Source organism: Amblyraja radiata, chromosome 3, assembly GCF_010909765.2.
Source record: "Amblyraja radiata isolate CabotCenter1 chromosome 3, sAmbRad1.1.pri, whole genome shotgun sequence".
NCBI lineage: Eukaryota > Metazoa > Chordata > Chondrichthyes > Rajiformes > Rajidae > Amblyraja > Amblyraja radiata.
The window spans coordinates 93,159,969-93,173,887 of record NC_045958.1 but is presented as its reverse complement, the minus strand read 5'-3'; the positions used below and the strand labels follow the sequence as shown (position 1 = coordinate 93,173,887).

The 13,919-nt window shown below is 46.5% G+C and overlaps 2 protein-coding genes across 2 annotated transcripts; both read right to left on the bottom strand.

Annotated features, from left to right (window-relative positions):
* Positions 1-813: 813 nt before the first annotated feature.
* lrpap1 (LDL receptor related protein associated protein 1) lies at positions 814-13,315 on the bottom strand. The gene is made up of 8 exons (XM_033018332.1): positions 13,109-13,315; positions 10,497-10,641; positions 9,664-9,794; positions 8,241-8,361; positions 7,448-7,603; positions 6,879-6,961; positions 3,816-3,992; positions 814-2,255 (listed from the first exon to the last, which is right to left on the bottom strand). Exons 1-8 carry the CDS (start codon positions 13,271-13,273, stop codon positions 2,187-2,189), a joined length of 1,047 nt encoding a protein of 348 aa, XP_032874223.1. The 5' UTR covers positions 13,274-13,315; the 3' UTR covers positions 814-2,186.
* Positions 846-1,265, bottom strand: LOC116971574 (profilin-3-like). Its single transcript, XM_033018808.1, has one exon. The coding sequence runs from the start codon at positions 1,263-1,265 to the stop codon at positions 846-848; it is 420 nt and encodes a 139-aa protein (XP_032874699.1).
* Positions 13,316-13,919: the final 604 nt, after the last annotated feature.

The following is a 13,919-nucleotide window of genomic DNA, read 5'->3' as shown; positions in this document are numbered from 1 at the left end:
GCCCATTCAATCAAGATCCCACGAGCTCTCCTCACAACACAATAAGCAACCAATGTGTAGGAACCCACATTGGTATCATCAGAAAATCTCAAGACCCTTTATCCAAGTCATCAAAAGGACTGCAAATAGTTGTGATCTATCACGTCCAGTGTCTACTACTAGCTAGTGATTGGTAAACCCAAAATGACTCATTTTTAAAAAGGTAGATGGACACATGGATATGCAGGGAATGGATCATGTGCAGACAGATGAGGCCAGGTCGCATGGACATTGTGGGCTGAAGGGCCTTTCCCTAAGCTGTACTTTTTTTACATTCGATATTGGGGGGAGGAGAGAAGGGAAAAACAATGACTGACAGAAAAAAATGTACGAAATGGTGAGATCATAATTACTGGAAAGTTGAATTTCACAGCCAGAAGTTGGAAGAAGCGAGGCTGCAACTGTTGAAATCTCTGGTTCGCACACTAACACTATCCTATATACACTAGGGACAATTTACAATTATACCAAGCCAATTAGCCTACAAACCTGTACGTCTTTGGAGTGTGGGAGGAAACCAGAGCTCCTGGAGAAAACCCACACAGGTCAAGGGAAGAACTTCCAAACTGACAGCACCCGTAGTCAGGATTGAACTTGGGTCTCTGGTGCTGTAAGGCAGCAACTCTACCGCTGCGCCACCGTGCCACTCTCAGCATTGTCAGGCGCTTCCACTGTTGAATTGTTATAAACTAAACTCCCATTGAATTTGCACACTGAAGATCCTTCAAACACTTAAATTATCAATTTTCCAGTCTAATCACAAAGCAAGAAATTGGGGTCATCACCTTTATTTCATACTTGACCATTTAGATCTTGCCATTTCTACTTAGAAAGTCCACCATGTCATGCATCTTCTTGTTGATGACACCTCCATGAACTCCTTTCCGGCCCATCAGAATCATCATGGCTTTGGTAGATTTCCCAATACAAATGCTCATGCCCTCATTACCCAGTGTCCTGATATCCATGGAAGGATCATTTTCCAACAGCATGTTATCCCGGATGATGGAATACTTCTTCCCACCAATGGTTATGCCGTTTTGGAGGATACACTTCCTGTCGGTGTCGATGATCACTTCAATCTCCTGGGATGTAATGCGGCCGAATACACCATCGCTTCTGCATGCCCAGATGGATTTGTTCTTGGGGGTGCATCCGACAATTGCAATGTCCGCAATAGTGCTGTCTTGTAGGACAGCCGCCACGTATGCTTTCCAGTCCAACATTGCTTCACCGCCTGTCATCAACTGAAGGAACGAGGTGCTTGGACATGGGGAAGGCTGGGTAATGAAGCACTCAACTAAAAACCTCAGCACAGGGCAAACGTTGATGTCATGCAAGCTTTTATGACATTGTCTTTACAACACAAGTGCTGAGTTGGGAGGTTTTCCACCATACCCAGAGTCACTTGGCTTTCACTTTTTACTATGAGTCATTCCCTCATGTTTGCACCTTCCCAAGCCCGGAAATCAGAAGAGATTCTGATAAGCCCATCTACCGCTTTGGAATTCCTTGGGAGTTAGGATGGTTAGAGACAGGGAAGGTCAAGTGCATTGAGTTACAAGGATGAGAATTTTATACAGGAGGCACAGGGACTGGCCTTAAGAGATTCGGAGGAGAGGTTGCAGCTTGAAAGGAAATATTGATCCTGCCTCCTTTGTGAATGTCAGAGATTGCTGGGGAGGAAATACGCTGTCATGGATAAGCTGCAATTGGGAAGGTGCATCACTTGATTAACACGTTTCAGTTCATAAACTCAGTTACTGAGACAAAGCCGAGTTGAGCACTATACATCTGTTCGTTCACTCAGACCTAATTATTGATTAAAAGCAAAAGTCAGCCATCTGCAAAAAGAATTGTACAGAAGGTTCAGAAATCAGTGATTTTGATTGAACAGAGATGGTGCGTTTGATTATACAGATCTTGTAAATTGTTTTCATCAGTAACTTGGTCATCAGCAATAATCAACGGCATTAATCTAGTGTGCTGCTGGGTTACATTCCAGTAGCTTCAACAATTTGCACAAAAGACAATTATAGAAAAATCTGAGTGCTGAGAACCAGTGATTAATGATTATTTGGTACTTATCTCTGCTGCAGGGTTCCACCTGCACCCGACTATACGACAGGGTGGGGATAACTGGAGAGTCACAACTCATTATGGTTCAGTCCTCCCCTTGAGAGTCTGGCCAGAAGATCTTGCATATGCTTTTTTACCTAAAACACCAAAACCGTGTGAGAATGAATATTTAGCAAATAGTGTACAATGCACAAAGATCACTGCTGTTCACTACTAATTTTTCATATCATCTGCCAACCATCCTTACATTGTGGGCAGATTTGTTACACTTAAGTGTCACTTATCCTCAGGATAAAAAGTACCATTAGAAAGGAAATGAGGAGGAATTTCTTTAGCCAGAGGGTGGTGAATCTGTGGAATTCATTGCAATTGGCGGCTGTGGAGGCCATCATTAGATATTGTTAAAGCGGAGATTAACAGGTTCTTGATTAGTAAGGGTGTCAAAGGTTTCGGAGAGAATGGAGGAAAATGGGGTTGAGAGGGAAAGATATAACATCCTGAAGCCGCGGTGTCCGGTAGGAAAGTGCCGATTCGGGCACTCCAAGCCTTTACTCTCTGCATTTTTCCCGTGAGAAATAATCACCCTTTTATTCAAAAACCTTGCTGTAATTTGATCTTTAAATTATAGACAATAGACAATAGGTGCAGGAGTAGGCTATTCGGCCCTTCGAGCCAGCACCGCCATTCAATGTGATCATGGCTGATCATCACCCAGTTCCTGCCTTCTCCCCATATCCCCTGACTCCACTATTTTTAAGAGCCCTATCTAGCTCTCTCTTGAAAGCATCCAGAGAACCTGCCTCCACCGCCCTCTGCAGCAGCAGTTGCAGCAGTTTGAAGATGCTTTTTAATAAGGACCCAAGAGGTTGGTGCAGGAATAGGGCATCCAACCCTTCGAGCCTGCGCTGTCACTCGTCAAGGTCACGGCTGATATTGCCCTTCGCAGCTAATTTCCAGCACTCTCTCCGTATCCCTCAACGCTCAGGAATCTATCCGTCAAAGAACAAATTTGTCCTCATCTCAGGCGTGCACAGCCCAGCCTTTAACCCGAGATTGCGAGCACAGTCTCTGGTCTCCTCGGTCAAGGGGAACGCCCTCCCTGCATCTAACATTTCACTGAACTCTTTGCAGAACAAACACACTGTTGTGAAAATAAGGAACTGCAGATGCTGGTTAATGCACAAAAGAACAAAGTGCTGGAGTGACTCAGCAAGTCAGGCAGCCTCTCTGGAGACTGTGAATTGGTGGTGTTTCGAGTCAAGACCCTGTTTGTAGCCAGGGAGATGAGAAGGGGGAAGGGCAAGACAATGTGTGGTAAGGGATAGGTAGACAAAGGTGGGGGGGGGGGTTGGTAGGAAGATGGTTGGAACAAAGGCCAGAGATAAGAAAGGAAGGTGTGAGCCAGGTTTGAAGGCGTGGATTGTACAGCCAAAAGGGTGACAGTGGGTGGAAGTCCAGGTGGGCACAGGGGAAGGAATGGGGGAAAGGTGGGGGGGGTAGCGAGAATCTAATATTGGAGAATTAAATGTTCATGCTGATGGGCTGTAAGCTACCCAAGCGGAATATGAGGTATTGTTCCTCCAGTTTGCATGTGACCTCACTCTGACAATGGAGGCCCAGGACAGAAAGGTCAGTATGGGAATGGGATAAAATAGTTGGCAAGCAGGAGATCCAACAAACAAAAGGGACTCATTTACCTTGTAGCCGAGTTCTTTAGTTTTTTCTGTCAGCATTTTATACTTTTCTTTGTTTCGAGATAGATGTTCCTTGTCTCCAATAGTCTCCACATGTTTTAGCTTCTGGTGAGATAGGTCGAGCTGCTCCTGATAATGGTGGTGCTTCTCAATCTTCACCTCAAAGTGTTTCAGCTCCTCCTGCGGCCAGAAAGCAGTGGAGGTTAAAAGTGCTACTGTTCCAGGTCCATGAGACCAAGCTGCTCTGAATGCAGCAACAGCACTAGGCAGAAAAGACAGTCCCAGCTGTTTCCTCTCAGTTTCATTTAATCTGCTAACAGTCCGTAGATTTCCTCACGCAATAAGCTTTCAGGTCTGAAGCAGATGCCCCAATGCAGTACAGACGGGGCCAGACTTACATGAGGGTTAAGTCCCGCGGACCCTGGCGTAAGGATGTTACGCAAGACAGAAACAAAGTGTTAATGCACACGGGTGAATTTACTTTTATTTAGACTTTCAGCCCGTTGATCGCCCCATACACTAGTACTATCCTACCCAATGGAGGAAATTTAGAATTTTACCAAAGCCACTTAACCTATAAATCTGCACGTCTTTGGAGTGTGGGCGGAAACAAGAGCACCCGGTGGAAACCCATGCGGTCACAGGGAGAACGTACAAATCCCTTACAGACAGTGCCCGCAGTCAGGATCAAATCTGGAATTCTAGCATCTTGGGGCAGCAATTCTACGGCTGTGCCACTGTGCCGCCCGGCAGTATGTGGGGGCTCCGGCGCAGAGACCAAGCATCCGCTCCGCTCTGCTCTGGACCATAGCATCCACAAGAACAGCTGATTGGGTTGCCGGAACGGCCGCATGCCTAGTAGCGCACTGCTACCGAGACATGCAACTCAGAAATAAGGCAGTGGGCTTAAAGAAGTTGTCTATTAAGCAAGTCTGGGAATGCCTGTATGTGGAATGCTGTGTTGCAGACAGTGCAATCCTTCTATTATGGAGGCTGGACCAAGGCTTTGGTCTCTTCTGGGAGCCCTCAGCTACCTCTTTATTTTTCCCACATAAAAAGTGACCACATCTTGTCTTGAACTGCTGGGCTCCTCAAACACATTCGCTATCTAGCAGACTAAATGGCTAGCCGAGGAACCAAGAAGGCAATTCATAGTCACAGAGCTGTAAAGCATAGATAAAGGCCCTTCGGCCCACCGTGCCATTGCCGAGCAAATTGACATGCTGAGTTTGCTCCATTTATCCCTTTAATACCCTTCCTATCTTTATAGTCACAGAGGCCGATGTCAGAAGATCCTTCAAAGGGGTGAACCCTCGAAAAGCGCGTGGACCTGATGGTATACCCGGTCGTGTTCTTAAAACCTGTGCAGACTAACTGGCTGGAGTTTTGCAGACATTTTCAACCTCTCACTTCTGAGGTCTGAGGTTCCCACCTGCTTTAAAAGGGCATCAATAATACCGGTGCCCAAAAAGAGTAAGGCGACGTGCCTCAATGACTATCGACCAGTGGCACTAACGTCTGTGGTGATGAAGTGCTTTGAGAGGTTGATTATGGCGCTTATCAACTCCTACCTCAACGAGAACCTCGACCCACTGCAGTTCGCTTACCGCCATAACAGAACAATGGTGGATGCGATCTCACTGGCTCTCCATTCCGCTCTGGACTTGGACAACAAAAATGTCAGGCTGTTGTTCATAGACTACAGCTCGGCGTATAATACCATCATCCCCTCCAAGCTGTTTACCAAGCTCACGGATTTTAGTCTCTGCGCATCCCTCTGCAATTGGATCCTTGACTTCCTCACCCACAGACCAGTCTGTCCGTATTGGTGGAAATATGTCATCCTCGATAACAATCAGCACGGGAGCACCTCAATGCTGCGTGCTCAGCCCCCTGCTGTACTCACTCTATACTCATGACTGTACATGCCAGACATACTGCGAACTCCATCATCAAGTTCGCCGACGACACCACTGTTGTTGGACGAATCATTTTTGGTGATGAGTCAGAGTATAGAAGTGAGATTGACCGATTGACCAAATGGTGCCAGCACAATAACCTGGCTCTCAACGCCAAAACCAAGGAACTGATTGTGGACTTTGGAATTTTGAATTTTTTATTTTTTTAAATTTAAACAGGGACAGTGCATATTGATGAACATTTACATGTAAATATGCAATATTATAGCCAATAGCTAATTTCCATCTTTAGTCTCTTTGGCAGCAAAAATAAACAATTATACAAGATACACAACCAACTCAATTCACACAGACATCTATCACAGTGAGTCTCTCCTCACTGTGATGGAAGGCAAAGTCTTGTCTCTCCCCTGCTCTCCATCCTCCCGATGTTAAAGCCACCAGCGGTCGATGGCAAGTCCCGCGGCCGCCAAGCCCGCGCCGGCGATGTAAGGCCCCGCTCCGGGTCTTAATGTTGGAGCCCGGCGGACGATGGCAAGTCCCGCGGCCGTTAAAGCCGCGCTCCCACCCCACTCTACCCCCCTCCCTCTCTCTACCCCCCTCCTTCTCTGTCCCTCTCCCTCTCTACACCCCTCCCCCTCTATTCCCCTCCCTCCACCCCTCCTCCTCCCTCTCTATCCTCCTCTCCCTCTCTACCCACATCCCCCTCCCTCTTTGCCCCCCTCCATCTCTCCCCTCTGCCTCTCTACCCCCCCTCCCTCTCTCGGGATTGAAGAGGGAGGGTGAAGAGGAGGGAGTGAGTGCTGGGGGATGAGGAGAAACGAGCCGTGCCTGCAGTTGTGGGCTATGCGTGAGTGGTGCAATATTGCGTTGGGGGTACAGGTGAGTTTGTGGAATCTTGCGTTGGGGGAGTGGGCCCAACGTGTCTGCACTTGGTCTAGTGTTTTTTAAAAGTCATATTTGTGTCCACTTCGATAGCATTCTCCGAGTGATAACATAGCCCAGGGTTCCTCTTAAATCTTCCCATTCCAACACCAACCTATAAATTTTCCCTCCACAGATGCTGCCTAAACCACTGAATTTTTCCAGCAGGTTGTTTAGTCCTCCAGATCCCTGCATTTGCAGAACCTAGTGTAGGTTAGTTTACCTTAATGGAATCCAGCTCATCATGTGAGAAATTCGACTGTTTGGCCATATCCCACAGCTCAAGAACTCTAGGTTCAGAAAATTCTGCGTAGAAAATAAATACTATTATTCAAACAAATTTCACAATCACAAAGGAGTGTTTCATGGTTCTGGGCCTGTACTAGCTGCAGTTTGGAAGGATAAAGGGGTATCACATTGAAACCTACCGGATAATAAAAGGCATGGATAGAGTGGATGCGGAGAGGATGTTTCTAGTACAGGGAGAGCCATGGACAATAGGGCACAGCCTTACAATAAAAGGACGTATCTTTGGAATGGAGTTGAGGAAGAATTTCTTTAGCCAGGTGGATCGGTGGAATTAATTGCTACTGTCAGCGGTGGAGGACCTCATTGGGTATTTTTAAAGCGGAGATTGACCGATTCTTGATTAGTAAGGTCGTCAAAGTTACTGGGAGAAGGCAGGAGAATGGGGTTGAGAGAGAAAAGTAGATCAGCCATGACTGAATGGGGGAGTACTCGATGGGCCGAATGGCCCAATTCTGCTCCTATGTATGTCTTACAAAATCTTACCACTGTCCTCATCGTAGCCTTGGTGGATCAGTTTGCGCAAACGCCCAAAACTTTCTTGGACATTGCGGTGCTTGTCCTTCAACTCTGCATGCTTGGTGTGTAGTAAATCTTCCTGGACGTGGGCTTCACCAGGGCTGATCGCGTTCTGATGTATGTCTGTGAGAAACAAGCTCACTTCACTTACAATAAAACATTCCACCCAGAGTACAAATCACTGCACATCACTATTAGTACAGGTGTCAGAGCTTATGGGGTGAAGGCAGGAGAATGGGGTTAGGAGGGAGAGATAGATCAGCCATGATTGAATGGCGGAGTAGATTTAATGGGCCGAATGGCCTAATTCTTCTCCTATCACTTGTGATATGATATTGGGTCAAATTTGCAAAGCAACTTCCAAAACAACATACTTGGATCCTATATCCCCATTATTTCTTAATACTTAATATTTTGATCATGTGTTCAACTCATTTTTTCCTTGCTCGTGGTAATCTTATTTGACTTTAAAAGATGTTATGTGGCACAACTTTGTATTTTTTAATAGGAAAAAAACTCCTTCACAATTCTGCTCATAACCCTGTGCCTATGGGTAGCATTGCATAAAAATAATCTTATCCTACTTTTTACGCTTCTCTTGCTTCAACTTGGGTCTTCTCTGTTCTGAATTTTCAATTTTAAATATCACCTCAAAACTAAGTTACAAATGAAATACCTTTCATAAAACAATCATTGCTTTTGTTATAAACGACTCAGCGGGTAGTCATGCTCCTTAATTAATGATTTTTCATTGCGATACCTTCACTCCTGCTGACAGTCTCCCTCAGGATGTGATACTCCTGAATCTTGTCCTGGTGATGCAGAAACTCACGGCGCAGTTTCCGAACTTCTTCATCGTTAAATTTCCCCGATGTCGTTGCCTATCAAGAAGCCCAAGAGTTAAGGACAAAGGACATTTATTATCACATACACCAATTGGTGTAGTGAAATTTGACTTGCCATTGCAGCACACCAATAAAAATAAGACACATTAAAGAATTTAACAATAAACATAAAAACATCCCCCCACAATGGTTCCCACTGTGAGGGAAGGCAGCAAGGTCCAATCCTATCCCGTTCACCAATGGTCGGGCCTATTGAGGCCTCCACAGTCGCCGCCACGGCAGCCCGATGCTTCAGGCCCTCTCGTCGGATGATGGAACTCCGGCGTCGGAAGAACACTCTCAGCGGCTTGGAGTGTCTGGAGCGGCCGCTTCCTCCCCGGAGACCGCGGCTCCCGAAGTCCATGGGCCGCTCTGGTCTGAGCTCCAACAATGGCGACATCGGCGAGAGAACCCAGGCTCCGCGGTGTTTAAAGTTCAGCGCCGCCCACAGCCACAGATCCTCGGATGTTGGAGTCGGCGGTCTCAGCAATCCGGAGTCCACCGCACGGCGACCCGGGTAAGGCATCGCCTGCTCTGTGATGGTGCTTCAGCACTGTGCCGCAGCCGAATCTGAAGTTCTGGCCGGTCCCGGCAGGAAAACGCCACTCCAGTCCTGTTGGTAGGCTGCGAGGATGGGGCGAAAATACGGCTCGGAGAAAAGCCGCATCTCCGACCAGGTAGGGACTGAGAAAAATAGTTTCCCCCTTTCCCCCCCCCACATAAAAAGACTCGAAGACCTCCAAAACAAACACTTTTAAAAATAAAAAAGGGTGAAAGGACTAACAGCTGCTGGCAGGGCAGCCATGGAATTTATCTACAAAATATTAATTCTTGAAAGAATTCAGGTTGAAGCCATTGCTAAACTTAAACTATCAGCTTCTTTGTTTAAGTGCATATTTCTAATTAGCCTGATCCTTCTCACCCACCGCAGCTTCTTGAGTTAGTCAGCTGCTGCACAGAAATTATAATGCACTGTGGAGGACGCAGCCCAGACCAACCAACCTCCCTTCAATTGACTTCATCTACACTTCATGCTGCCTCGGAAAGGCCATCAGCATAATCAAGGTCCAGTGTCACCCCGGTCACTCCATCCTCTCCCCTCTCCTATCAGACAAGAGGTACAGAAGTGTGAAAACGCACACCTCCAGATTCAGGGACTGTTCTTTCCCAGCTGTTACCAGGCAACTGAACCGTCCTATCACCTAGGCTGCTCACTTTCTCAATTCTTTAATTTGCCATCAATACTTTAAACACATATTGTTGCACTTTTATTTCAGAAAGCCTTAAATCCGTGCCAACCTTATTCCATAATTTTTCTAGTTTTGGGTCATCAAATACATCATTTTCGGAATCTCCCAAATCCCTGAGGTAATTGGATTCTGAAGGCATGGTTTTCATTCGCCCATCAAGTTTGTACTTTGTGAGGATAACTGTATGGAAAAACATAATGACAGAGATTACTCGTTAAACTATATTACTTTAGCTGAAGAACTGAGATGAGCTGTATCAACGGTGGCCCAGACAGTAGAACTCTTACCAAGTAAAAACGTTACCCCCTGCTCGTTCCCCACGACGGATACACAAAAACCCTTACAGGCCGTGGCCTGTAATGGGGAAGCTGCCCAGCTGGCCCCTTTCTCGTCCACCAGAGATTGGAAAGGATGAAGCCGGAGACGACAGCAAGGCTTACAGCCCTCGGCTATGGGAGGCGCCCCCCCCCCCCGGGGCACGAAGGTGGCGGTGAGGAAAGGAAAGGTTCGCTGGGCAATCCTGAGGAAGGCAATGACTGGAAGCCCTGCAGCAGTCTGTGGCTTGTCTGGATCGGGCACTGTTCATACCACCTAGAGTGTGGACTGGTCTTTGAAAATGGCATCAAAACCTGCCGCCTCGTGCATACGGTCGCAGTGAACTATTTTTGTACACTTTGCTAATCGGGGACTGTGCTTGGGCATGGCAATACTTTACTGGACTGTATGTAAGAAAAGTATTTCTCTGTGACTTTGCACATGCGACAATAAAGCAACACTGATAGACTCACTGGTATGCCACCCCCTGAACTAAACAGTTGACTTAGAGCAAGAGGAAAGCTAGAATGCGAGTTCAGAAATAAAAACCTTTGTCAAGGGTATTACCGTTGAAGTTACGACGGATCCTCGCTTCCTTCTCACCGTCCTCATCAAAACCATCAGCCTTCAGCTTCTTCCAGTTGAGCTCATCTTTGTCCTGGATTTTCAGGTCACTGTGCAGCTCTGCCAGCTTCACTGGGGACAGTTGAAGCTGCGGGAAGAAACAAAGGAAACATTCAGTGTAAGTGGATCCAGGGCAACAATTAAAGATACCTGCAAATTAAGAGTTAATTATGAACACTAAGCACTGCCAAAAATGCAGCTAAGAGAAACTTCACCTAATAGAAAGATTGACAGAGAGAGGCACATAAATCTATAGGACAAGCAAGCCAAGAGCTAAAGTACTGAGATATAGGTAAAGAGAACATCTTAATAAGTTCCCTATAAAATAAGGGTAGACATTCAGAACTTTTTCCTCAGGGTGTCATAGACTAGAGGTCTATGGACTAGAGGTCATAATAATAATAATAATAATAATAATAATAATAATAATAATAATAATAATAATAATAATAATAATAATAATAAACTTTATTACGGACTCAAGGTCCAGACAAGGGGCAACATTACATTAAAAATGCATTGCATATCAAATATCATAAATATATATAAAATCATGGTATATCACATAAAAACATCATAATTTATATTTAACAAAAACCCACAATACTTAAGTTAAAAATCCAGATTAAAAGACGATCAATGTCCTACAACAAGACAACGATACCAGTGTCTCCACAACTGGGATTCGTAGCGTGTAGTGCTAACCCTTATGTTTGTCAAGGCCACAATAAGCACATTTTTAGAGTCATTTATCCTGCAAATGAATTTATACATGTGGTGTCTTAGGATAGCTTCTAAAGTACTGACTCCTGCAGCCACAAACATATTACTGGCACTACACCATCTAGCTTGCCTTAGCAGTGTTCTCATGGCATCGTTATATGCCACCTTTAGTCTCTGCATACTTGTCTTTAAATAGTTTGACCACAGGTGAGCAGTGTAGAGGGGTGTGCAGTATGCTCTAAATAGCGACATCTTCACCACATCTGCACACGCACCAAATTTACGCAAGAGGATATTTGCCTGTACATACAGCATGCGTCGTTGCCTATAAATATCCTCATCATCTGTCATTTGTTCTGTCATAGACTAGAGGTCATAGTTGTAAGGCATTTGTCTTTCCATTAGGCAAAGATGAATGAGATGTACAGTGCACATTTAAAAAATTTACACAGGGGGTGGTGTGTGCCTCGAACATGCTGCTGGGGTGATGGTGAAGGCGGATACGAGTGGCATTTGAAAGGCTTTTAAATTGGCGGCGTGGAAGGGAAAGGTCTGGATCATGTGCAGATAGAGAATAGTTAATAGAATATTTTATCGTGGGCCGGAGGGCCTGTTGCTAGACTGCACTTTACTATGTTCTAAAACAAAACAATGGCTAACTAGCAGGTTATCAAAGTAAGGCTCCAGTTAATAATAAATACCAAAAAACTTGAAGACACTGTTAATCTTTTAAAACGTTAACCAGGCATCAGAAAACCTTTGCAACAAAATCAAATGTTTATCTTTATTTGTCATTCACTGTCTCTAGACTGAAGTAAGTGTGTCACAAAACAGCAGTAAAGACTCCCCACACAGTTATGAATGCCAACTGCAGTGGCCGACTTCTCACTTCCAGTGAACACGGAGATTGGGTCAGAGTTTCACTTTGAGCAAACCCACTCTATTAGACTTTGCAAGACTTGGTCACAAGTTGCTGACTATCAGGAAACCCTCAGCACAAACTAACCTCCCAGGGACAGAGAGGAGAAATACTACAAGTAGTTTAAACACATCTGGGCAGTGCATGAGTATGCAGTTCAGAAAAATGTTTAGTTTAGTTTATTGTCACGTGTACCGAGGTACAGCGAAAAGCTTGTTTGATGCTTCCAAGAGTCTCCAATGGGATAGATGGTAGCTCAGGACCAAACACTCAATACTTAAGTACATCAGTTCAGGTTGCCTTCTCCTCTCCCCCAACCACTCCTTGCCCTCCATTACCTCTTACACCCGCTCCCCTCCTCTTCCTTATACCCCCACCCCACTCCACTTCAACTTCACTCTGCCGTGCTCACCAACCCTAACCCCCGTCCTCCCTGTAGTCTCACTCACCGTACCCATCTTCCTCTCCCCAGCCTCATTGACCCCACCCCAACTACTCCCCATCTCCTCAGCATTACCCATCCCACTTCCCCTTGTCCACTCTCCCTGACATTTACACAAACCAACTCCCAATCCTTGTAGCCCTGATCCCTCCCAACCCTGGTCCCCCTCCCTTCACTCTTCCCCCAACTCTACTCAACCCACCACCTCAAACACACCCACCTCTTTTGCAAACCTCCCTCCCTCCCTCCTCCTCATTCTCTCTCCTCCCCTTCTCCCTCTCTCCTCCCCTTTCCCCTCTTTCCTCCCCTTTTCCCTCTCCTCCTCCCCTCCCTTTATGCACCCTCCATTGTCCCCTCCTTCTCCTTCTCCCTCTCCCCCCCTCCCTCTCCCTCTCCCCACCCATCTACCTATCACCTCTTACTCCTCCCCTCCCCCTCCCTGCCATCTCTCCCCCTCCCTCACTCACTCACCCTCTGCGCCTTGTCCCACACCTGGCTGAGTTTGGCGACCCTGAACTCTTTCCCCGGGGTCTCCTCGTCCTCGTTCTTGAGGCGCGAGTATTTGTCGGCCGCCTGGGGCCGGACGGCCATGAAGCCGCCGAGTAGGAGCAACAGGATCATCGCCGCTGCCGCCATGGTCCCGCTCCTCCCTCTCCCCCCTCCCCGCCCGTCACCACGGCAACCGGGGGCCTCGGCCGGAAACACGCAGGCGCAGCTCATCCCTACGGACTACAATACCCATCGAGCTTTGCACCGCCCTTCAGCGCCACCAGCAGGTCGCGGTGCGACACTGCACCCCAGCATGTCTCTCGACTCGAATGACAATGTGGAAACCAGACAGGCACAAAATGCTGGAGTAACTCAGCGGGTCAGGCAGCATCTCTGGAGAGAATGATTGGGTGACGTTTCGGGTCGAGACCCTTCTTCAGACTGAGAGTCGGGGAGAGGGAGATAAGGAAGGGGAAGATGCGAAAAAGAGACATCAACAGAGATGTGGTTCAAGGAAAATATTAGCTAGGAGAAGGTGACAACCAAGCAAACAGAGATAAAATGTGATTTACACCAAAGCTAAACACAAAATGATGGAGTAACTCAACGCAAGGCAACTCTATCCAGAGTCAGTTCCGTTTATTGTCATGTGTACATAGGAACAGTGAAAAGCTTTTATTGCATACTAACCAGTCAGCAGAAATCTTACGTTGCCTATCTATGTTATTATGTTTCCTTCGCTCCATAGATGCTGCTGCACCCGCTGAGTTTCTCCAGCATTTTTGTGTACAGC